The following is a 25,057-nucleotide window of genomic DNA, read 5'->3' as shown; positions in this document are numbered from 1 at the left end:
GTATAGATATTTTACACCTCGAAATGCCGTTCGATCGACGCTTGTAATTTTTCTGCTGAATCAGCCAATCAAACGATACTACGCCGAAATGACCAATTGGCGACGTAAGTGGGATGGCTATTCGCGATATGCAATTGGTGCATCCTGGTACTATCGGCCAAAGAATGTGGAGAGTTCAGATGGTGAACGCGAAGGCGCGTTAGTGCGGCCGGTGACCAGTAGACGTGAGTGGCGCGAGGGTCGCGACTCCGCTTTTACTCGGCAAATCACGGAACTCACGGTCACGGAATCAGTCAGTCGCCGGCTGCCGGGGTAAAATGTCGTGATTAGCTGGTGTTCCGGTTTACGCTGCACCGTTCACCGGTCCCGCTGGCTGAGACTGCCGAGATTTCTTCCTGTGCCGTTCTCGCTGGGGAGTACCGTTCTCGCCGCCGTCGAAAGGAACCCGCGGCCGAACCTCGTCCCGAGGAAGGAATTGCGCGTCATCCGCGTTCCCGCGAGCCAACCCGCAGCCGCGGCTGCGATTCCGAATAGTCCGAGGGTGCTGGGTGACTTCCTCGCGGAGCAGCGTGCCGTGCCGCTCGATGTGAAACGCGCGCGTGTGCGGGTGCCGAGTGCGAGCGCGCGAGAGCGGGTTGTGTTCTGTGTTTGATGCGAGTGAACGCGAATTCATTTTGATCCCGCGAGTGTTTACCCGCGACGACCACCTGTTGCGCGGGTGCCGCGCAACACGGCCCTCCCGCCTCAACTTGGATTACCTGGATTACGCTACGCGCGCCACCCTGCCTCCCATCTCACGAGGGGTTGCGCCTCGCGCCAAGATAAATCATCGGCCGTGAAGACGACGTTGCTGAGACATCGCGAAAGAAAAGGTAAGCGATCTCGTCGCGAGTGCGCGCGCACGCGCGCTCTCGCTCGCCTCCTTTGCTTTCCATCGAAGTGAACGTCACGTCGCGGCTCCTTCGAATTCTTCGATTCGTGTAATCGTCGACGCTAATTCGCGTGCCTTTTGCCCCGCGCGCCTCGACTTCGTCGGTGACGCGCGCGACCGGTTCCCGTTCGCGGCTAACTTTGCGCTGAGCACGACCGCGGCGGTCATGTTTTAATTTTTTTTTTATATCGTATAAAGATTCAGAAAAAAGTGCATTTTTATCATTTTGCTTCATTCGTTTGTTATGAAACTAGGTGTGCCGTGCGCCACTGCACGACGGTAATAATTTTTATAATTCACAAGTCTCCCAGAACTGCATTATTATGAAGTGAAATGCTGGGTTAAATTTTTACGAAATCAAATTTTTATTTAAAAAGTAGATAAAAGTTATCTTCACACATAGGCCGTACTTCATGACGCAATTTGCGATACCCATTATATATTGCGATATTTATCATCTTTGTAATGAATTATTAAAAGTCAAACGAATTTGAATTCGACATTATTACCAATTCCGCGAGTAACTTAAAGAAACTTCGAAGCCTTCACCCGACGCGTTGCCTCGTCGCAGGTAGTTCGAGAAAAAGCCCGGCTGAAAATTACTCAAGATCTCATATACGCGGGTAGTAAAAACGAAGATAAAACGACGTATAAGAAACGACGAAAGAAATTCAAACGTTCGGGAGTCGCATGTCACGTCGCACGCGACGTGCACGCAAATACGAACACGCGCGCCTCCAATCGGGCATGCGCGCGCTTTCCAATTTCTTTCACAAATATGCACGTGCACAGATATGTCACACGCGCGGCGACATGCACATGGCCGCACGCACGGTTTGGCTTCGCGCGAACGGCCGTGCGGCCGACCTCACGGTGACGCGATTGCGGCACGTCGGCGTTCGCGCGTGATATCGGCATCGCCCCGAATGAAACGAGGGGAGTCGGTGTGCGTGTGTCGCCGCACGAGGCCCGGGCGTACCAAAAACCGAAACGCGGCGCGGCGCGGCGAGGCAACAAAGAGGAGGTTGCAATGGCCACGGCGGGCGGGGGAGGGAGAGCAGGAGTGGAAGACCCAGGCCGGTCGCGATGATGCGAGAGGGTTGGCACGCCGCGCGGGGCAAAGAGAGATAAAGGTACGCGAGAACGCGCATTCCAAGGATGACGCGCATGCGCCGACGCTCGCGATTTCTGCGCTTTACTACTTGCGGTCGACCCGCGTGATATTCGCACACGCTCCTCGTGTCGAAGACCCGCATCGCGTGTACATATACAGGGTGTCTGAAATATGATGTCCAATCTTAAATTTGTGGGTAGGGACATAAAAACGGTGACGAAAAGTCCTGAACAATTTTTCAAAATTCTTTATCATTTTCGAGAAAAAAATTAAAATATAATACACGTAAGTACACGTAAGAGTGATAAGGAAGACACGATTTGAGCGAGTGCGACAGACGACGGCGCGAATATTACAAACAAAATAGGCGGAGTTAGCGCGTGACGATAGGCGAGCGGTGAGCGGCGAGCGGGAAGAATCATCTGAACATTTTGTTTGTAATATTCGCGCCGTCGCTCAAATCGTGTCTTCCTTATCACTCTTACGTACTTACGTGTATTATATTTTAATTTTCTCGAAATGATAAAGAATTTTGAAAATTGTTCAGGACTTTCGTCATGTCTACCCACAAATTTAAGATTGGACATCATATTTCAGACACCCTGTATACGTACGAGTACAACGACGGGACATTTCGCGCTTAACTATGTCTTAACGCTCGGCCGGGAGCTCGCTTTTCCTTCGGCGAACCGGACCGCACGGTGGTCCTCCGTCTCCGTTGTTAAAAAGATTGGAGACGTTTCAATTCTAGTTGATCGAGAACATTTTGTTGAATCGTATAGGATCTTGCCGTAAGACGTTTATTTGACGTATGTATCGTTGCTCTCTTTTGTACTACGTCAAATGCACGTTCAAGCGTGACTGTAACAGGATAGAAATGTTCGATCGTAGGCGCAGAATGGGTTTTTTTTTTAATCTCTGACGTTATCTCTCTATCATATTATAAATATTAAAGGTTGTAATAAAAAAAAGAAATCACATACTTTATAAATTGTTTATAATTCTACTTAAAAAAAAAAAAAAAAAAAAGAAAAAATTATATTTCTCGAGGCAAGAAAAAAGAAAAAAAGTTGTACTTCTTGATCTGCGTTTTAATTTTATTCAAATTCTACGAGAGATAAAATCGAAGCACCTGCTCATATTTTTTTTTTTTCTTTTTATAAAATGATAGATTGATCTTCTTGTTGCCGACGTCGATTATAACGTGTAATATGATGTGAGGGAACAATTTTTTATTTAACAATATATACACGAATAATATATACAATTATTCATACATACCGGCGTAGCGCTAAAGATTAAACTCCACTGAAATAGCGTGGAGTATCGTATCCGGCTCGGTTTCCGGTGTGACGAGGTAAGGAAAAGGAAGGAGAAACCCTTGGCCTTGCATTGTAGGGCGACGGAATGCTTAGAGTACGTGACCTAACGTTTCACCGATATTACGAGTTATTAACCCCGCCGGACGTCAAGCCCGACGATCGCTTTTGTGTGTCCCAGACATTTTAGGCCTGGCCGTGGGCTCTGTGTAAATAACCAGCGCAAAATATCTTTCGAGGCTGAGCTGGAGGCCGTTATGACCCGGCAAATAATACCTGGGATTTTTTTCGCTTTGCAAAACCGACGTGGCATGCAGACCGACGCACGTATGCATCGCAACGAAAATATTTGTCGAGAGCACGCGTTAAAATCTATCTGCAATTTAATCGGAATAACACCGCTGACTTTGTTGATACGAAAGACGAAGGCGTTACTGTTAACAAAAAAAAAAAGAAAAAAAAAATTATTTTTTAATATTTCTTAGCCTTTTAACTTGTTAGTCTGTTCACAATATTTAAGTTTCACTTTTTTACTTCTTAATTTTTTATGTTTAAAAACGTTTAAAGAATAAACAAGAGAGAGAAAGAAAAAAAAAACTTTGGATGTTTGTTAACGTTAAAAGGAAATTTTGTATTAGTCGAAAATTTTTAGATTTCCTGGAGGCATATATATACGAAGGAAGAAAAATTCGCTGGTATAGCACGTTTCGCGCTGTCATTGTAAATTTCATCAGGTTAACATATGGACAATAAAAAGACCTGTTAAGAATACTAATTTTATTTGCTGGAAATAATTTTGCCGAATCTGCAAACTATTTTACGTAGAGGCAAATTGATTTTTTATCCGCGATTGAAGTAACGGATGGACTTAAACTAAATAGATATAAAATAAAAAGAAAATATAATTTTTTAAAATAATAAATTCGTTTTTATGAATATCTAAATTTATTCAATAATTCACGTTTTTAATACAATAGATTTATTTAGCATTTAATTATTTTGAGTATAAAGTTTAAGTCCTTTTATGTCAAATATGACATTACAGTTTTATCGCTTTATCGCGACAGAAAGATTTCGTCGCGAAAGGTTCTTGATTTTGACCTCAATCAGGAATAGGTCAAGGCAAAGTTAATTCTGCCATAATAAATTTTGTTTCCTTTAATCATATCACGCGTTACCTTGCCACAAAAAGGCATACAAATGCCTTTAAATAATAGTTCGCAATAAATAATTATAATGAAGAATTTTGAGCATAAGATTATAATTTCCTTTTAACGTCTGCAATTTATTACAATTCTATTTTAATAATTAAATAATTAAACGTTTAACATGGCGCGTAAATATATTAAATATACCCATTTAACTTATAAACTTAACTTTAAACTTAACACGCGTTGTCAGAGTTAGTTTATTTAATATAATAATATAATAAAATAAATTACAATTATTGATCACCGTAAGTTAATAATACGTTGAAGAACTAAGAAAATATTCTTATAAAGTGTCGTTTAACTAAAAAAAAAAAGAAAAAATTTTTAATTACGTTAAAATAATAATATATATGCATTATATTTTCCACATACGTTACATACGTATCAGAATTGACGAATTTTAATTCTGACATGACTGTAGCAGTGCAATATGCGCTCAAGTGGTCGGGAGCCTGAAAAGTGGGCTGCTCTTGGCTATCTGCGTGCATCGTGGAATCCGGCTACCTGGTGAAAGTACCACTACCTTCGCGGGCTCTATGCGCATCCAAGCGAGCATGTGTATCTGTGCTAAGCATGAGGTGGGACGCTATCGGAATAACGCGAATGGAGTGTCAATGCACTCTATTGTGTCATCCGCCACTAACCGTGAGATAATGTATCGTATACTTGCCGGCTGTCCACCCTAAAAAAATTCAGCAATACAGATTCAAACGACGTAACCATCCTGAAACGACGTTGGATTTCTCAACGTTGTAAACTTTGAAATACTTTATTAGCATTATAAATTAATCAGAAGCGACGTACGGCAGGTGTTAATAAATACAAATTAATTGAATTGAAAACAGTTGGATTATAAATATAAAACTTGATGATAAAACTATATTACTCAAGTCTTTACATGTTTTGGGTGTTAATGATATCTCGACACTTGAATTCAAGTAATAATATATGTGCGATACTTGTGGATTGTATGTGATTTCGCTAAAAATTTTGATAGTGAAAGGTTAAGCAATAAAATTCATAATGCGAACATGAGATTCGTATTGTCAATTAATTGCATCGCTATAATCATTATAAAAAGAAAAAGAAAAAAGAATATGAGTGATGATGATCGCTCGTGATAATTTTAACGAATATACTATTACGTTCATTTGATGCGTTTCGCATAATTAAAAAGATGCGAAAAGCTAGATGCATACTAATAATAGACCTTGAGAGGCGTGTTTGCGGTCAGTAAGAACAGAAAATGCTGTCCACGCAATATTATGAGCGCACTCGACGCAATTCCTCCTTATGTAAACAAAAAATTGTAATAAGAAAAAGGGAAGATTACGGCTTTTCGAGTGATGCTCAAGATTTATGAATGGGGACGTATAGAAGATAATTGCTCATTAACAGATCAATTAAACTTGTTTCTATAAATATACAAAAAAATACAGAATCAAAACGTTCAGATTCATAACGCGTTTAAAAAACAAAAAAGAAAAAAAAAAAGAGAAACTGAGTAGCTATCAAAAAGATAATTATCCCGATTTCCAATTTTACTAAACAATTAATTGATAATGAGATGTAACGGTGAAATTTTTTAATAGTTAACTTTGGCCTTTACTTTTATTTTGAAATCAAATGTTCCTAATGCCGCGCCTTCTCCCTCAGACAGCCCGTGATAATTTTATCAATAACTTCTTTGAAAGAGCGCGTTAAGCACGTCCGATAAGTTTTACTAAAGCGCGACGGAGAGAAGAGAGTGCGAGATATTTCTCTCAACGGGTATTTCTTTCAAGGGAGTATTCCCGGTTAATTTTATCGAGCCCTAAGGAGCGCGTGCGAAGGATCGACGAAGGATAATGCTAGCAGAGCTCATCGGTTGGACGTTGGCTTGAAGCGGACGAAGGACGCCCGCATTCCACGCCACAACCTGGTATAATACGAAGAATTGGCCGTACAGAAGGAGGAAGCGAGAGATAAAATGAGATGTGAATAGCAAAGAAGAGAGAAGGATAAGAGAGAAAGATAAGAGAGAAAGAGAAGGAAGAGTGAACGTGTATGCGTGAAAGAGAAAGAGAGAGAGAAAGAGAGAGGAAGTGAGATAAAAAAAAGGAGAGAACGAGAAGTTAAAGAAGATGGAAGTCAGAGTGAAAGAAAGAGGACGGAAAAAAAAAAGAGTACGCAGGAGAAACGAAGATTCGAGAGAAAGAAGGAGAAACTGGAAACAGCTGTGCGAAGAGTTATCTGTATCTATCCTCTTCCTCCTTTCCTTCAGCTACTTTTACTTTGCTCTATTCATATTCTATATTTTCTTTTACGCATGTCCTCTTATTTTTTGCCGATTCTTCTTTTCTCTTTCATTCTTCTTTCTTTTTTGTTCCTTTTTATTTATTCTCTCTCTTTTTTTTTTTTTTTTTTTCTTCCTTCCCTTTCGAATTTTTCCTTTACGCTTGATAAATGAGAAGACAAATCTTTCTTCCGTCAAGAGTTTTTAAATTCAATCGTAATAAAGTATACTAAAAAAGAAACAAATATATATATATATGTATATATTTTCTTTTAATACTCAAGGTGGAAGTTTTGTGATTAAATTTCTTTTTATTTTGGGCAACGTTTTAAATTTCCAAATTGCATTTCTTAAGCAATCCACGTGTTTTACGCGTCTTCGTCTTACGGCTATTTTCATTTCTACCTTCTCTCGTACCGCAACCGAGCGCTTCCGACAAAGTAAACCAGCGTTATTTTGCAAGTATCTCGCGGAGTACTGTATATAACAAAGTGCATGCTCGGGCGTAATTGGGATTCCTCCTTTCGCGAAGCTGGCTGCAACAGTTGCCTTCCATCTGAGTAGGTTATCGTCATTGGCTTTCACCGGTGCATAAGCAATGACAAGGAAAATGAATAAAATAGAAGAGCGTTATCGTGGCCTCTCGACGGTTTCGCGTAATGTAGGGCGAGCCGTTAACGATTATACAAATATTATAAGAGTGAGAAAGTGGAATTACGTGAAGAGATAAGACGGAAGTATGAAGTATTGCATATTAATTGAAGAAGCAGCCTACATCAAGTATTACCTCTACCATAGCTACATCGTGACGTACAGTTTCATTAACAGTCGCAGCTTGTTCCAAGCTACATAATACAATTGATAAACTTATCATTCAGTATAATATACAGGGTATTTTTGAAACAGTACGCTAAATTTCAAGAGCGTGCTGTGTTAATAAAAAAAAAAGAAAAAAAAAAGAAAAAGAAAAAAATAAATTTTACTTTGATCTTCAGAATGCGCTTTTAAAGTTTAGTGTATTATTTCGGATATACTTCGTATATGTTTGTAAAATAAAACTAGAAAGATTATTGTGGCGAATGTAAATGTAGAAATTTATTAACGCCTCCGAATTAAAACTACGACTCGACTATTATTTATTAAAAAAGAAAAAAATAGTTTTAAGCTTAAGGAAGCGTTATCGCTTCTTTAACCCAGTCAAGTATGCGGGGAAAAGACACGGTCGAATGAGGGACAGAACCGGCAGGGCAGGGCAGGGCACAGGTATAGAGCCACGTCGTTTCGTGGCTGTCCGACTAAGCAGTGGAATATCCTGATGAGATTATAATGTGAATATAATGACAAGCTCCCGAGCTCCCGAGCTACGCGTCCTATATGGACCCGGTCTTTCGATTTCGTCTCGACCGCGCGCGATGACTATGCGGTTAATCCATAACGTACAGTCTGCTCCTCTTCTCGAGGCTCGAATCAATCTTCGCGAAAGAAGCCAATATAAACGAAGGAATAAAACAATGACGAATTCTGAAACGATCGCATTGCTTAAACCCATCGTTTCTCCTCGAGAGCTAATGCTCGCGTTTACAGTCCTTTCCCTTCCACCTTTTACTCTTTCTTTTGGAAACAATTAAGATAATTATGATTATTTGCGACACTGAATTATAATTTGTGAATTGTGATGGCTTACAATTAATTTGCTTGCATGTGTTGCAGGTAGATTCGTGAAATCGCAGCCGGGGGACTTGGAAGACGAAGGGATCTAGGTAAGTTATTTGATAAATTAAATTAATTATCGAGATATTGCGTTAAGCGTCGTTAACGAATTTTTCAAGCATTGCGTGTATCGTTTTATTTGAAATTCTTACGTGCGTTGAAAAAAATTTTATTTCATAAAGAATGCGTATTATAACGAGAATGCAAGTTGTGACGATGATTTAATTTCCACGAAAGTTAGGAAAATCACATCCGCATGTGTTATAGATTTGTCATGAGATATGCGTGTTACAGGTTTTATATGTCGAGAATCATAAGATTGGGTATCTCGTAAAAAAAAAAAAAAAAAAGAAAGAAAGAAAGAAATACTTATGTATATTCTTTTTGGCAAAGTTTCCGTATAACGTAGTTACAACATAAACTTAGTAAATCGATTTTAATTTAAATCGAGAAGTAAAAATGAGCGATGCCCTCCTGCAAAAAACACACAAAACCGGTAGTCATTTCGCGCCCGACAGCTTGAACGACATCTTTATTTTCTCATTCCCGTTGTTCGTCCAATTGCATGGAGCTTTTTTTTATTATAATATAAGGAACATGTTTTTAATTTACTGTATCACGACAAGCGCGACTTATTGATGCAACTTGTGAGTGTCAAGAGGTGAAAAAAAAGAAGAAGAAAAAAAAAAAATTATAAAGAGGAAGTTGAAATAAAATCTCTGAAATCTTCCATGAGTAGTATCAAAGTATACGGTATCAAAAGTATCAAAGAATTCTTAATTTATCATGAAAAGTATCTTCTGCTGTGTGATTCATATGAATACATGGTTGCTATCTTCATAACACGTATGATAAGCTATCTGTAAGAGGAAAGTCATTTTTTTCCCCCAAATAAATTTCATAATCGAATAGTTATTAGTGAAACGAATAGTTTTCTAAAAATATACAATAAAAAAAAAAGTAGATTGTGCATCTACGTGCAAGATATTTAACAACTTGAAAGTATAATACATTTATTGGATCGCTTGAGCAACAATCTAATTAATAAATAAAATTTTTGTTTTAAGGTTCTTCAACTAAATTAATTTCTTAATTATTAACATTTTATATCTGTACTTTTACCGCATCTGTCCTATCGGTTAGAAAATTAATAAACTTATTAATCATATTCCATGATAACGCACATAAGGACGTTAGTCACAATTGCAAATTACGGTCGTGTCGCGTATTCGTTATTGACCTCACGTAACTCGCACGTTGCACTAAAAATGAATTTTATTAAAAATAAAGTACAAAGAAATATTTTTTTTTTCAAAAAAAAAAAAAAAAGCTGAGCAATAGAAAAGAAATTAGAAAGAAGAAGATATGGACAATGGGAGATTTGCTATTTCGGCAGACGGGGAATTTTGGCGGTATTTTCTTACGTAAGAACTGCATGACGCAGGTCATTGCTTGCGTTTGCTCTGTGTGTCACCGTATGGCGCGCGCGCGCGCGTACACACCAGTCTGGCAGCATTCCATCGTGATTTGCGAACGTTTCGGTAAAGCGTACAGCGCGCAGTTTGTAGTTCGTAGTGTTTATGTCCGTACGTTGTGAGACTCCCAACTGCCATTTTCGCACAGGGTGAAACGACCCGAGCTAGTCGTTTTCTTTTTCATAAAAAAATATATTTTATCTCAATCGCAGGGATTTTTATTAATTGTATTATAAGGCGGAAAAAAAAAAAACCGTAAATGTCGAATGTCATCTTTGGCCATTTATGAAGAATGAGGCCGGAAATTGTCAGCTTTTATTGATTACTATCATATTACGAGATTCGTTCGCCTCTCTCCTTTTTTGCATTCGATTTGCTACGATTGGGCATAGCAATACGGAATCAATTTCGTTGGGGCTTTCTTTAAGAATCCATCTTGTGCTCTGACTGACGAGCCAGCCCGTAATTATGGCGAGGAGAAATCCTAGTGGACAGTACCACATATACGATATGCGGTAAAGATAGAAGTAGGATTCTTCGTCTTCCATTCTGTAATTGAAAATTATTTCTTCTACGATAACGAATTGTTTCATCCAACGTAAGATTAATCCAGTTTCCATTCCGCTTATCGCACGTTCGTGAAACTTACGATTACGTACGTTAGTTTAAATGTTTACTTACTGGCGTTCCAAGTGTAAAGCTGCGTAAATTAATGATTTCCCATCGTATTCGCGATGCATAAATGTGTCGTTAAGTTTACAACCGTCCGTTGAGGTGCGCAGTTGCGGAATCGGTGATTTTGGCTGTCCAAATCCTATCCACAAAGAAAATATGAGACTGAGAACGAATCCTGAGACTGCGCTCGGTTGATCGCACAATGGGAAAAACATGCCAAGCGTGTATAAGCCCAGCATAGGCCCTCCTATGACCCCAAAGATCGTCAGAGCCGCCTAAAAAATACATTTGGTTGAGAAAAAAAAATTGCACAATGAGAAATGCAACGTTCGTTAAAAGGCACTTGACCGATAATCCACGAAGGATTATCAAAGAAATGGCAAATATTTTTTTTAACGAATGTAGAATCAATTCTCAGATTTTATTTCAATGCGCGTGACAAGGCGTAAAATAAAGTTTTATATACCTGCAACAATCCACCAAGATATTGTGCCAGAAAAGCGACTCCCACACATACTAGTCCAACTACAAGCGCCAAAATTTTGCTAATCATCATTGACGTCGCAGCAGGTAGTTCCTTGTTTCTGTAATTAAAATAGACCTTTCTTTTAATATTTCTTAATTAATAATTCTCAAAAAAAAAAAAAAAAAAAGAATGGAAAAAGAAATCAAAATGAAATATAGAAGATTACTTATAATTTTGATCCTATTTACGATTACGTCGCGATATCGCGACTTACCTTACGCGACAGAGAGGCTTGATGTAATCTTCAAGAATAACAGCGGCGAGAGAATTAATTGTGGCTGAAATGGTACTGAGTCCAGCACTAAAAATTCCAGCGATGAAGAGCCCAGGCACTCCGGGATAATCCGATAGGGTGTCCATCACGTACAGCGGCATTAGCTGATCGTTCGAAGTAATCCTGCCTTCTTTGAGTGGATCACAGTTATGATATTTTGCATATATAGCTAATCCAGAAAAGCACAGAGTGAGCGACATGATCGACGCCATCGGCCAGCTCCACCATAAAGCCCGTTGAGCGGCTTCTAGATTACTAATGCAATTGACATCAAATGATAACAAAGCGTTTTAATGATACAGACGATCTGACGACGATACTGAGATTCCGAATTTCGAGCATATATTTAAATATCAAATATTAAACAGGCTTAATTTTATTTTTGCCTCGATTGTATAATAATACCGTGAAAGAACGGCGCGACTAATTATTTTTGGATTTGATCAATGAATGTTTGATTGAAAATTAAAGTCACTTTACCTAACAGTCAGCATTCTCTGAACCTGAACTTGATTGACGCTGTACAAGGAAAGATAAGTAAAGAAACCACCAAGCGTTAAACTCCACCAAGTATGCCGTACAGTCGGATCCGGAGAGATGCTGCGTAAAAAAGTTAAAATAAATGAATGCTTCCCGCGCTTGTTGACAATTTTATTTTAATCGTTTCACTCGGTCGATTAATTGACTTTTCTATAATCATCTATCGAAAGTTCCTTTAATTTTTAACTTGCTAGGCATTACAAAGCGCGAGCGTCGTTCACTCTTACTTCGTCTACGTTGAAGAAAATTACTTTAACATTTTATTATTATCACGAATCAATTCCGGATGCACTTGCGAGTTGTTTAAAAAATAACTATTAATCGTATATCAAAATTAGCCAACACTTTTCATTTAACTTTTCTTTTCTTTTTTTTTTTTTTTTTTTTTTTTTTTTTTTTTTAAGTACTCGTGTAATTTAGACCATTACTTATCGAATTCTAAACGAGATCCTTCTTCGGCGATCTTCCAAACTTGGTCTAGACCACCATTGTCAACAGCTGCAGTGACAATAACTGTGACAACGGCGGCCAGCATTAATAAACCCTGGAAAACGTCGGTGACGATTACTGCCTTGATGCCTCCGATAGTTGAATAGAAAGTACAGATGAGCCCCAAACCAATCACACTCGCGGTCGTCGAGATACCAGTGGTGGCTTCTAAAGCCAATGCAGGTGCATACAACACCACGCCGCTGTACAGAAGCAATTGGAGTAAAAAGGCAAAACTGGCTATTAATCGGGTGATCGTGCCAAAACGCTTCTGCAGATACTGCAACAAATATCCGTACAGTTTCTCTTCGTTAACATTCAAATGTCTCGGTTACTTAATTTTCTTAATTACTAAATAATTTTATGCACTTGAAAGGGAACGGTAAAGCATTGGAAAAACACTTAAAAAACAAAAATCAAAGATTAATAAAATTATCTTTAACAAAACTAATCTCGAATTTTGGATAACGATGCTGGGAAACTTGTCTTTACCTCAAAAGCACTCGCGGCGTTCAGCTTGAAAAATACCGGCAAGTAAAAATAGGCCGCGAACGGCGTGGCGAGACCGTAAGAGATGTTGATTACAGCGTATTGTGTGCCATACACGTAATTTTCAGAACTCACTCCGAGTAGGCTGACCGCTGATAAATATGATACCATCAAACCCACCGCCACGGGGATCACTCGCATTGACTTGTTCGCCATGAAGTATTCCTGTGAAATGTTACGTGTAGTTTTAAATTTAAAGAAATTAGTTTTAATAAAAAAAAAAAAATATATATATATTAACAACGAGTCAGTCGAGAAGTAAAAATTAGTAAAATATAATTAGGATATCGTGTGCCGTATAAGAAAAAAAAAATTGCGATTGAATTACCTCAGTTGATTTATGTCGGCTACCGAAGAACCAGTAGTACAAGCCGATACCTGAACTGATTAGAATTAATACACCAATCACGGCGTAATCTGCCGCAGTTAACGTTGCCATACTGTTTGTCACAAATTGATCATCGCTAATACTAATTAAAAGGGAATTATTCGTGACGCGCGCTGTCTCGTTTCTCGTTTTCTCACGTTTATTTTATTACTGTAATTCTGCACTTTGTGTCATTTTCAAGACTAACATCGGAAAAAAAATCCCCCGGTCGTCGGAAACGTGTCCCGCTTATCAACGTATTGAGAATTACTGCACGCGTATCGTAGACAAGCGTTTATAATCTCTGACGTATTTCAATCTCACAAGTATCTTTATCAGCGAGTACACAAATGTTTTATGATTACTTTCTTTCTGTTTCACCCAACATTTGAATGCATGCATTTAAAATAAATCTGTATAATAACTTATTATAATTATAATTATTATATTATAATTATATTGCAAAATAATTGTAGTAATTCTAAAAAAAAAAGAAAATAATAATAATTCGGTATAAACATATACGAATATTCTCAAATAAAAAGCAAGCGGATGTAATTTCTTTTTTAATACAACTTCTGGAATGGAAAGGTTCAAGTTACGTTGTAGAGAAAGTCTCGCATACTCTTCATTTACCAATATTCAAGGCATTTTGATATCAAATTAATTAATATACTTAAAAATTGCTGTTATCTCGCCTATTATTTTCAACCTTTTCTTTAACGTACATTATCTTTAACGACTTTATATATTAATTGTAGTTATTCGATAGAGATTAGATAATTACTTGTTTAAGGAGAAGCAGGGCATTGTGATGCCAAGTTTCTTCCACGAAGACTAGATTTATAGGCAAATTTATCACGTAGCATTTTATCGTTGACAGTGAGTTGACGCTGGGGGTAGCGGCGGCGAAATGAAGCATGCAGCATGCGTGGTAGCGGTGTCACAGCTGCGCGGTCTTGCCTTCAACCCCTGGTGTCCGCCAGCCGCTATCTCGCCATTCACGCCCTTCCCGGTGATCCTCTCTATTTCATTGTTGAGGTGAGTCTAAAATACTACACTTGATTTTTTAACTTGGAAAAATATAGAATATTTGAAGGTAATGAAATAAGCACATATGCACGGTTTTTAATACTTTTCGTATGTGAAACGTTTTCATGATTTTTTTTTTCAATTTTTATAATCAAAAGAATATACATTCAACCGTTCAACAAGATTATTATTTTGTGATTAATGTTGCTCGTTAAAAAAAAAAAGAAATAAATTGACCGACAAATGCAATTTTATTTAGAATTACTTACTTTTGGAAACTCGTATGCTAAATAGTTAATTTTGTTATTTCAGGCTAAGTCAAGAGTGAAGGAGGTTTATACGCAGACATGTACAATTCTGAGCCAGCAGGGCATGCGAGATTGCGAACTTTTCGGTCTGGCGATATTGTCCGGTGAGTTACAAGCCTCGTGCATTTTTTTTTTTTTTGTTGTTATTTTATCAGACGAGAAATATTAATTCCCGACAACAGAAGAAAGTGATACGGGCGGAGAAATCGCGAAAACATTAAACTAGCGAGATGTCCAGGTCCCTCTTGACTAATCGTCAGGTTTTTCTGCATACCATACGGCTCACGTTCATCGCTACCCTCCCCAATCGTGACAAGCCGGTCCGACTGGTGGCCCCCACCACGGATAAGGCCTTCCCGGGTCCTCAAAGAGCCCTACGAGAGATCCCACCTCACCCATCCCTTCTACATTCCAGCGGGGCACCATCATCGGACTCGGTTGAGTTGGCAGGTCTTGAGACGCGCGAGCCATAGCATGACAAGAAAAAATGCACCTGAAAAACAAGTATAAGAAGAAAGGCAGCTCACACTCCCTGCATGCGCGTTATGGCTCATGCGATTCGCGGTGGGTCTTGCGATCTAAGCCCGGGGGTCCCGGGTCGAATTTTCGTGTGCTTTTCATTTTCACGACGGTTTCAATTGATAACGCAACGTTATTCCTGATACTCAAAACGTACAAATAATCTGTCTACATTTTGTATATTATAATTAAACTCGGTGCCGCAAGTAATTAACAATAATAAAACGTATCGCTGAATGTTAGATATTTCGCTCGCACGCCAACGCGCGGTGAATTTTAGTCACGATTCGTGCTTGCAGACGCAAATAATTAAGAAGGGGAGTGCGCACGTTCAACGTGTATGCTCAAAAGCGATTAGAGATAGAGAAGCAGGCAAGTATGCGATAAATGGAGGAGATAATAGGTTGCCGCAAGACGGAAGAAAGAGACGTGCGCTGAAGAAAAGAAGCGACCGGATAAAGTAGAAGGAGAAAAACAGGCGGAAAGGGGAAGCGGGAAAAAAAAAAAAAAAAAAAAAGAAAAAGAGAACGGGGTCCCGGGTAAGACGGTAGCCCGATGATTTGTATAAGGCCTCTCGTATTCCATCTCCCGGTCGAGCATCTCCGGCGCAATGTACGGCCCCGCGTACAGGAATGTGGAAGGAGGACGGCCGAGGACAGGGATCGTTGGCACACGACGTGGTGGAAGAGGGGCGAAAAGGTCCATTCTAGCTGGCGGAGGGAAGAGATGGCAGAAAATACGCTCCGGCCGCAGGTTCAAGGGATATGTATCACGGCGAGGCTAAAGCTGTACCTCACAACAGGGCCTCAGCGTCTCCTCTCTCTTTCTCTCTCTCCACGTATCTCTTTCAACGTACTCCACGTTCTCTACCGAGGCTGTATGTCACATTCTGCTCGACGACGAGCCACGTTACTGCAAGCATTAGCGGTCTTCGGTTTTCTTTAGAAATAAAATTAGATTTTTTTTTTTTTTTTTTATGTTATTTTATTTTATTTTATTTTTATTTTTATTTTTATTTTACCCTGTCGTGTGATTACACGATTAACCGATCTCAGTTGCAACCGTGTTGCTTGAAAGGTGGAGAAGCTTTAGGTGTAAATTCAACAAGGTTGAGAATTTATTCTACGAAATTTGTAATATTTGATATGACTTGATAAGCACAAAAGTATGCGTTCGAATGAAGGCTTGGCTTGTGAAAGATAGCCTGCTCTGCCTGATAGCTAACGAGAGCGCAAAGGTAGAAAAGAGCGATCGCCCCTTTTCCTCTAGATGGTGATCAAGGCAATCAGGGATGATTACGAGTGTAATTATGGTTATAACGCATTGCCGCACCATATTGCAGTGGAAAGAGAAAAAAAAGAGCATTGTTTCTTTCTGGGAAGCAGATGGGATGCTCATGAGAGAGAGAGAGAGAGAGAGAAGTTCGGCTTGTTGAACTTTTCTCGTTGCACCGCAAAAGATGCACCTTTCCGACTTTTTCAATGCCTTTTACAAAGCGCGACGTGAATCTATTACGAAATTATTCGATTACATATCACGTCAAGAATTTGTGAAAAAAAGTTTGAAAGGTTTATCAAACGGAACGAAGAACGATTTAAAATATTCTTTAAATGAATTTGCTCTTTGCGTTGGCTCAAGAAATTTGACTTTATCTTTGCAAGTAAATTAGAGTTAGAACCAGAGGAGAATCGAACTTACAATCGATAAAATATCAATCTTATTCGATCGAAGCCAAAGATGAGATAAAAAAAGAAAAAGAAAAAGGGAGATCTTTGCTGCGCGCTGCCTCCCGTGACTCCGAAGAATATCTCTGGAGATATACGATGGACCTTATAGTCCCGATGGATTATTACGCGAGGACCGGGGTTAGCCTTCGGGCTAACATTCCCCAGTAATGGCCGGGTTATACCTCGGGTAACACAGGTGCTCTCTTCCCCACAGAAAGAGTGAGCGTATCGAAAGAGGAATATCGAGGCGGCTTAAATCCATTTTAGACGACCTATAATTTGCAACGGAATATAGGATAAAATTTCACATGTAATTTGAGAAGGAGAGCAAAAGTTATGTATAAAATTAGAAAAATATTTCTTTTTACGAGGGGAAAAAAAAAAAAATATAAACCCTGGGAATTGCAGATTGCGCGGATTGCGCTTGAAAGCTTTGAGGGTCCGATTATGGTCCTCGATCGGCATTCGTGGTTTCAAATCGAGTTTCAGAGTGAAAAACATGTTACGTTATCGTGCCATAAGAGCTCGAGCCGTCTGACCCCATGTAAGGCCAGAGACAGGTTTGAGGACCTCTCATTCATTAACATCTTCTTGCCAGACCTCTTTCATTGTTTCACTCGTTTGTGGAGTATCGGCACCTTGCGTTGTTAATCGCGCGAAAGAATGTGCGAAGGAAATAAATCTTCGACTTCCGAGTAAATTTAATTCCAGACTTGCGTACCCAGAGCCGGCCCTTCAAAGAAAGTACATATTTAAAAAAGAAATGTAGAGAGTTTAAGGAAAGCGTAATTAATATTTTTATTACAATATATCTATTTGTAAATGTAATTTAAAAGAAATCGAGAAAAATAACTATTTCATTATTATTTTTCTTGTTTCAGACGGCGAGTATCTCTTTGTGGATCCCGAGAATAAGCTGAGCAAATACGCCCCTAAAAATTGGCGAAACTCTCACACACATGTAAGAACTTATTTCATAATTTCTAATATTCGAAAATCATGCACATAGTTCTAAGAGCACGGTGCAAGCTGTGATCTTCGAATTATAGTTCAAAACGATTGTTCAATATTCACAGTAACCGATATGAAATTTGTTTTAACACGAGGCAATAATTATTTACAGGGTTTGGATAGCAGTGGAAGACCAGCCTTTGTTTTACACTTTCGAGTTCGTTTTTACGTCGATACCCCTTTGTTGTTAAGGTAACATAAATAATTTATTTAAAGCTAAACTAATTTTACCTTTTGAATATAAAAACCGTCATTTTTTTTTTTTCCCCAATCGCGTAAATATATTCGAATAAACGAGATTTGCATACGAGGAAACCGAAAAATAAAATTACAAGAATAAATTCTGGCGAAGGAAATTTTTTATTTGCGAAACAAAATCCGGATTCTCGTCCGGTAGCCGAATAGTGCTGCCTACTCTCGTAATTATAAAATAATTATATACGAGGTATGATAGATAGACCGTGGGCTTAAAACGAAAGCGTTTTCAGAGCACCTTGGTAATTATACCGATTCGCAGTGGTTCTTTTTATTTCGACACACGAAACCCTGTGATTTACATTGAATTTGACGATTCACCATTTGCCCGGAGGGTTTAATTTTTGTACCTACGAGTCTCAGCTGGCGCGCACGTTTTTCGTTTCCTCATAAATAATATACATATTCAATTTGTGTTGAGATCAACTTTTATGAAATAAAAACGTTTTTCAAATCTTATCAAGATTACCTGCTTCTCTGTAAATTACTTAATATTTATTATTATTATTATATAGATATTTTAATGCTCAAGTTGCTATTTCAGCGATGAAACGACACGGCATCACTATTACCTGCAATTGCGCGACAATGTCGTCAGGCATGGCGGCGGGGTGGAAAGTCTCCATCCTCACCATCCCCTTCACGAACCATCTATTATCACGCCGTTGCTTGTGCTTGCTGGGCTTGCTCTTCAAGCCGACCTCGGCGACTATTCCGAAGAACGTCACAGACCGCATGCAGGGTCTGTCGGTTACTGCAAGCCCACGGATTACCTTCCTCCCCATGTAAGTAAAATTTGTAGTCTTCAGATACCTCTGATCTTTTCTAATAAATTTATATTTACGATTACGAATATGGCTATTCAATCATTTAATTGTGTCTTGATTGGTCTTACGGTCAGATGTGCCTCGAGTCGAACGTCCTCGCCGTGCTTGCAACCCAACACAGGGAGAACAGTGGGCTTTCCAGAGAGGAGGCAGAGCTGCAATACATCCGGGAGGCGGTACTGTTGGAAGCGCCGCTCAACGCTCACCTGTATCGGTTGCGCCGAAGTAAGAACGAAGCGGGACCGGGACGAATACTTTTGGCAATTTGTGCTCGCGGAGTACGAATCTACGCAGAGGAGGAGACCCCGCGCGTTTTCGCTTGGAATAACATCGGCAAGCTCTCTTTCGATGTAAGCGTTTAAAGTAAAAAAAAAAATTATATATATCTCCGATTTTCCTGGCTATTCACTGCAACAGAACAGAATTATATGATTTTTGAAAAGCAAAAAATTGTATAAATGCTTTTTTCATACCGTATATATTGAAATATATCTTACTTATATTTATTAATATAACAAATCACTTTATCGATAATTTATTTTTATTATTGACGCAGATTAAAGAAATTTTTGTATTTTCTTTACACAGCGCAAGAAGTTTGAAATCCGAGCGGTTGATCAGCCGGAAAAACTCACTCTCTACAGCGGCTGCGATGACAAAAGCAAATTGCTCTTGGGACTTTGCCGTGACACCCATCAATTCTCTATGGCTATAGCACCTAGAGTAAATGAAGCTATTAGACGGGAAGAAGAAGGTGAATTAAGCTTTATTGTTTAGTATTAACTTCTAGATATCTTTTCCTTATTTTTTATTTTTGTCTTTTTAAATAATAAATTTAATGCGATTTGCAGAACGGAAAGTCTTGAGGGATTGTTACATGTACCCTACTCGATGTAAGTTGAGCTTAACAGCGCGCGGGGCGCGCGGTGATCAACGAATTTCCGTCATCTCGAGCACATCTTCGAATACAACGTCCGGTATTGTCAGTGATCGAGTACACAGCGAAGATGAACCTGATACCGCCCCAGCGTCAACCGAGTGTCTGCCACGTCTTACCGAGACGGTACCTTATTCTGACGGTCAGAATAAAGTTTTAAATGGCACGAATGGGGATACGGACAATCATTCTATGCCATCCTCCTCCGTTTCTATTATTGACGGTAAGTTCAATTAATAATAATAGAAAGTTTAAGTCGCGTTAAAAAAGAATTTCACTAACAACTAACGATACAGTGAAATTTAAACTTAATCTAGTATTTACGTTAATGGAACAATTTTCAGAAATTGACAATTCCGATGCGACTTCTACATCGGTGGTATTACGCCTCGCGTCAACTGCCGCAACCGCTGCCGAAGGTTCGCAATGTAGCAGTAGTTGTAGCACGGTGGTAGTCGTTAATACATCTGCGGGTGGAACGTCGCGAATGCGTCGCACCTCAGCGACGTCTAGTTTGGAGTTGGGCTACTCGCACACGGCACAAAATTCGGCAATCTCTTCGGAGACGGCTAGCTTTCCGGGTGCTATTTATGACAGGTGTAAGAAGTCAGGTAAATACACAGGTGAGAACGAAGAGAATAGCTTTAATTTCGAAAACGGCTTTGTCGACATAGTCAACGTACCGTAGAAAAATTTTAGAATAACCTAGGCCGAGCACCCCCTGCTGTATTCTATAGAAATATAGTAAACTACATCCTATTCATCTAATACTATTATAATAGTACGTGCACAGAATACAAATGCTAGTACCATTCTGTTTTTTATTCATTTTCGTAAATTAAGCGTGGTCACGTAGTACAATAATAAATCATGTAAATGATCTTTCTCAGGTACCGATATTGCGAGCGAAACTAGCGGTGTCTATACATTGAGGAGCAGTGAAATCCAAGATGAAAGAATCGGAGATGATTTGTATTCGCCTACGGGTGATACTAACGAGTCATCGGCGGCGAGCGACGTATGTGCTCTGAGTTCCGTTCAATCGACCACTGACGAAGCTTCTATCACGTCTGGCTTCTACACCATTCACAGTGGATTGCGATCTGAAAGTAGCGACGTTTATACGGAAGATGTCGGCGCGGAGGATCAAGAACCAATATATAGTCTTTGTAAGGGCGACGATGATGGGGTTTCCTTGAATCGACAGCTCGAGGACTCGCGTTCGCGTAGTAACAGCATACTCAGCGTGAGCAGCTTCCGAGGCGATGGCAGCGATCCGTCCAGGGCGAGGCCATTATTATCGGCTGACGAGTTATCGGACTTGATAGTCGGAAGATATCCTCCACGCAAGACTATCAGTAATTCAATGGACTCGGACTGCGATTACGTGACGATGCCACCGCCACCACCGCCACCACCTAGGACGGACAGTGATCGGCAACTGCTACCGCCACCATATCCAATAGAGACCGTCGACTACGCAACGATCAATGTTCCGAAAAGATCGCCCATATCAGAATTAGCTCGAGAACGTGAGCCGCCACCGCCGCCACCACCATACAATACAAATTGTGGAGATTTTGTCCCGTTGCCGCCCAGACGAAGCGATTTACCACCACCGCTGCCTCCGTATACGTCACCTCGAGAAAGGATTCAAATCCCGCCACCCACCCCACCGCGAAACGACGCTGTAACTCCACGTGAACCTCCGCCACCCCCGCCGCCTTATCCCGATATGTCGACGGCGATCGGTACCGTTGCGAGAGCCTCGCAGACTCCCAACGACGGGAATATCGCGCCGAAGCCTCCACCTAGAATTCAACCTCCTACTTATCCAGGCGATAAAATGAAACCCACCCCCGTGCACGCTCCGGTCGCCGCTCTTGTAGTAGGTCCAAACAATTACTTAGACGTGCACGCTTCCCGAGCAACAACGCAACAATCATCGTCAAGTTTGGCAACTGTTTACACAAGTCAAGTTTCACGATCGCAGATAGAACAGTACAAGCAACAACTTTACTCCGACGTCGACTATGTCATGTTTCCGCTCAAAGATCCGGCGGTATCGAAGCAAGAATACATCGACGCCAAACAGGGCTCTCTTCTGGCAGCTATGGCAGCTTATCCACCGCCGCCGTATCCATCCTTCAACAAATCTTCAGTGATGTACCGTAGCACACCCTATCTTCCCGGTTCCTCTTTTTCTTCCCCATCCAAATATGCGTCCAACCAGAATTTAAGCTCCAGTGATATCGGGAGTTCCGGTGGAAATTATCTTCAAGGTAATTTGAACAGCCATTACGCTGCTAGCACTAGCTCGCTGTACAGTGGAGCAACTTGTTCGTCTACGGGCAGTTATAGTCTCAGGAAGGAGCCACCCGCGCCGACTCATTCTCACACGTTAGATGCATTCTCGCGGACTAGGAGCGACGAAAACATTCTTAAATGCTTAGATACTTTAATTGCAAGCAAGATACAATCTCTGCCGCAATCTAAGCATCGTCGGCTACCACCACCGCCACCGCCCCCACCGTATGAAATACAGGTAATATGAAAAGAAATCTCAAATCTCTTTTACGTTTAATTAATATTATTTTGTAACAAATAATATTATTTATTTTAGAATCTTGAAAAAAATCAACCGTTACCGTCATCTTCTTCAACGGCAACTTCCTCCCTGTCTAGCACGACTACGAATAAACACAAGAAACTCAGTAATGGCATGGAAGAGAACGACGAGGCGAAGGGCGACGATATGCTGGACATCCGAACGCTTCGCGAGAAAAGTCGTAATTTAGATTTACCGTTAATTTCCGCGCTATGCAACGATCAATACCTGTTGAAGCAGACGAAGGCCTTCGTTCTGCCGAAGCATCCTAGTGAGATAACTTCCACCGCTGCGTCTACGAAGAGCAGTGCACGGAACAGCACCGGAGCGACGTCCAGCAGGAATAAGTATCCGGTGAGCGGACTGTCAACAACACAAATTCAGAAACCACTTAGAAAATCATCGACGAGCACTCACAAGCATCCCTCCGAGGTAAAGAGTAATGCCTACAAGATGAATGCCTCCTCAGCAGGAGTTTCGACTGTTAAGAAGGACTTTACCAGGGCGTCTCATTCCTAACGCTTGTAGACATTCCTTTTTCACAGACTTTTTAAAGCTCAGGATAAAAGTACATTCCAAAATCCTACAATCGCTATCACGCGTTACGTCGGTTTAATTAACGTTGATATAATTAAGGTGACGTAATAAGGAACTGTACAATGAATGAAATATCGTTTTCACGGACCGTGCTTCTTTGATTCAGGGTGCCATCTCTCGTTCGCTGTTTCTTTTCTTTCATCTTTTAATACTATAAATATATAGAAGCTCTAACTAGCTGATTATTTGCGTTCCAATATTATTAGATCGATATATTTCAACTTCGATGTTAGACACTAAAGCGTTATTGTGTTTCTTGCTCAATTATACATTGCGATGAAAATTCCATTCGTAAGCCCCGATAAAGGCGGCGCTAGTCCCGCTCGTTGTTAGGATAAATCATGGAGTTATTGGCCATTACATATAATCATGTGATAAGAATTACATAATTCTTTTATTTATGTTTATCATCCTGCTTGTTCGTCCAAATTATTAAAAAACTCGAATTTAGGAATTCGTGTTCTTGAACAGTACGGCCCGGTTTCACTAACGCGAGGTAATCTAATCGGTCGATTAACTTTCAGGGTTGCAAGTGTTGAACATAAAACTGATGTCAAAGATATATCAGTTAAAACTCTGAAAGTTAACCCACTGATTAGATTAAATCGCGTTGGTAAAACCGGGCTTATATATACCTATAATTGCCTAATTATATATAAATGTGACGTTGTAGAAAATTTAACTAGTTTAACGTAATCTCTTAAACTATCAGCAGTAAATATGTACATGTTGAAATATAATTAACTACTTTAATCACTTATATCTGATTTATAAAACTCAAACGGTACATTTCTATTTATTTCGATTATAATAGAACTTAAATTATGGTTAAGATTAGAGTACTTTACGTACTTGTATACGGATTTCGATGCGATGCTGACAACTTTACGATAAAAGTATATATTGCGTGGGTGGCCAATAATGATATAGTTTACCCTACTCTAGTTTACCCTATATCATAAAAAAAATTACTTTCTTACGTAATATAATCACAGAATACATATATATATTTTGGATGAAAACATTTATGTGATTATTGTAATTAGAAGGATAGTAGTTATTTTAGAATTTTCAGGAGTAATATTTATTATCGAGCATTTACTTCCATTTCACGTCTATCCTTGAATATTTCAGTGCTTATTTCATAGCACACTATTATCAAAGTGTCTTGATGCACATAGTGTTGTTAATATAGCTCAACTATTTCGTAATTGGTTCAGAAATAACATTAAAACGCTACCACTCAAATTTACTATAACACAATGAAAAAAAAATGACCGATAAATTTATATATATATATAATATTTGTAAGTGCAATGCAAGATGCGAACGTTTTTTAATATTTTTTTATTTAATATGTTTCTAACGTATTTCAGAAGCATCTTGAATAAGTGACCTCGTTAATTTCTTACATCATTTGTAATTTTATATAAATTTAACATAAAATTAATTAGATTTTGAATTTTCCAAGGGATACGCGCACAACCCTGTCGTAAATCGTAAATAAAAGAGAACAATTCAATAAAATTATTATGATAAAAAGATCAGCAATTTAGTTTTGTGAAAATAGCTCACTAATTGTCATTAGATTTTAATATTATACTATAAATTTCGCATTTGTACATAATATTGCGCAATACGATACTGCGTAATTTTATACGTAGGCAAAAATCTCGTGTGTATGTATCTTCACGCGCCATCAGTTATAAATAAAAATCTTTTATAATAAAAGACCCAAATTTGTGGAAATACGAATAAAGCAGTATTAAATATTTATTTAA

The 25,057-nt window shown here is 39.4% G+C and overlaps 2 protein-coding genes across 4 annotated transcripts; one reads left to right on the top strand and one right to left on the bottom strand.

Annotated features, from left to right (window-relative positions):
• Positions 1 to 324: 324 nt before the first annotated feature.
• Positions 325 to 25,007, top strand: LOC139106823 (protein expanded). Of its 2 annotated transcripts, none has more exons than XM_070663817.1 (13): positions 325 to 872; positions 8,561 to 8,610; positions 14,339 to 14,496; positions 14,800 to 14,899; positions 17,923 to 18,002; positions 18,165 to 18,244; positions 18,852 to 19,092; positions 19,209 to 19,484; positions 19,723 to 19,888; positions 19,986 to 20,294; positions 20,416 to 20,682; positions 20,962 to 22,616; positions 22,695 to 25,007. In XM_070663817.1, exons 3-13 carry the CDS (start codon positions 14,383 to 14,385, stop codon positions 23,196 to 23,198), a joined length of 3,792 nt encoding a protein of 1,263 aa, XP_070519918.1. In that variant the 5' UTR covers positions 325 to 872; positions 8,561 to 8,610; positions 14,339 to 14,382; the 3' UTR covers positions 23,199 to 25,007. The 2 variants fall into 2 exon arrangements, with proteins under 2 accessions (XP_070519918.1, XP_070519917.1); XM_070663816.1 differs by having other exon boundaries at positions 20,416 to 20,694.
• LOC139106833 (putative sodium-dependent multivitamin transporter) lies at positions 10,277 to 14,095 on the bottom strand. 2 transcript variants are annotated; one of them, XM_070663837.1, is made up of 8 exons: positions 13,417 to 14,095; positions 13,164 to 13,253; positions 12,479 to 12,819; positions 11,991 to 12,110; positions 11,451 to 11,765; positions 11,177 to 11,294; positions 10,717 to 10,985; positions 10,277 to 10,584 (listed from the first exon to the last, which is right to left on the bottom strand). In XM_070663837.1, exons 1-8 carry the CDS (start codon positions 13,525 to 13,527, stop codon positions 10,344 to 10,346), a joined length of 1,605 nt encoding a protein of 534 aa, XP_070519938.1. In that variant the 5' UTR covers positions 13,528 to 14,095; the 3' UTR covers positions 10,277 to 10,343. The 2 variants fall into 2 exon arrangements, with proteins under 2 accessions (XP_070519938.1, XP_070519937.1); XM_070663836.1 differs by having other exon boundaries at positions 13,032 to 13,253; positions 13,417 to 14,094.
• Positions 25,008 to 25,057: the final 50 nt, after the last annotated feature.

Source organism: Cardiocondyla obscurior, linkage group LG12 (assembly GCF_019399895.1).
Source record: "Cardiocondyla obscurior isolate alpha-2009 linkage group LG12, Cobs3.1, whole genome shotgun sequence".
Classification (NCBI taxonomy): Eukaryota; Metazoa; Arthropoda; class Insecta; order Hymenoptera; family Formicidae; genus Cardiocondyla; species Cardiocondyla obscurior.
Note: the sequence above shows the minus strand (reverse complement) of the source record. Positions and strands in the feature narration are given on the sequence as shown.

What these genes read in the sequence shown, in the direction of transcription:
- LOC139106833 (XM_070663836.1), bottom strand. Translation starts at nt 13,527, where the DNA reads ATGGCAACGTTAACTGCGGCAGATTACGCCGTGATTGGTGTATTAATT. An exon ending in CAGAGAATGCTGACTGTTAG is followed by an intron (nt 11,766 to 11,990) that starts GTAAAGTGACTT and finishes CAATTGCATTAG; the next exon opens with TAATCTAGAAGCCGCTCAAC. An exon ending in GCTTTACACTTGGAACGCCA is followed by an intron (nt 10,585 to 10,716) that starts GTAAGTAAACAT and finishes TTTCAATTACAG; the next exon opens with AATGGAAGACGAAGAATCCT.
- LOC139106823 (XM_070663816.1), top strand. Translation starts at nt 14,383, where the DNA reads ATGCGTGGTAGCGGTGTCACAGCTGCGCGGTCTTGCCTTCAACCCCTG. An exon ending in CTCTCTATTTCATTGTTGAG is followed by an intron (nt 14,497 to 14,799) that starts GTGAGTCTAAAA and finishes TTGTTATTTCAG; the next exon opens with GCTAAGTCAAGAGTGAAGGA. An exon ending in GAAGTCAGGTAAATACACAG is followed by an intron (nt 20,695 to 20,961) that starts GTGAGAACGAAG and finishes GATCTTTCTCAG; the next exon opens with GTACCGATATTGCGAGCGAA.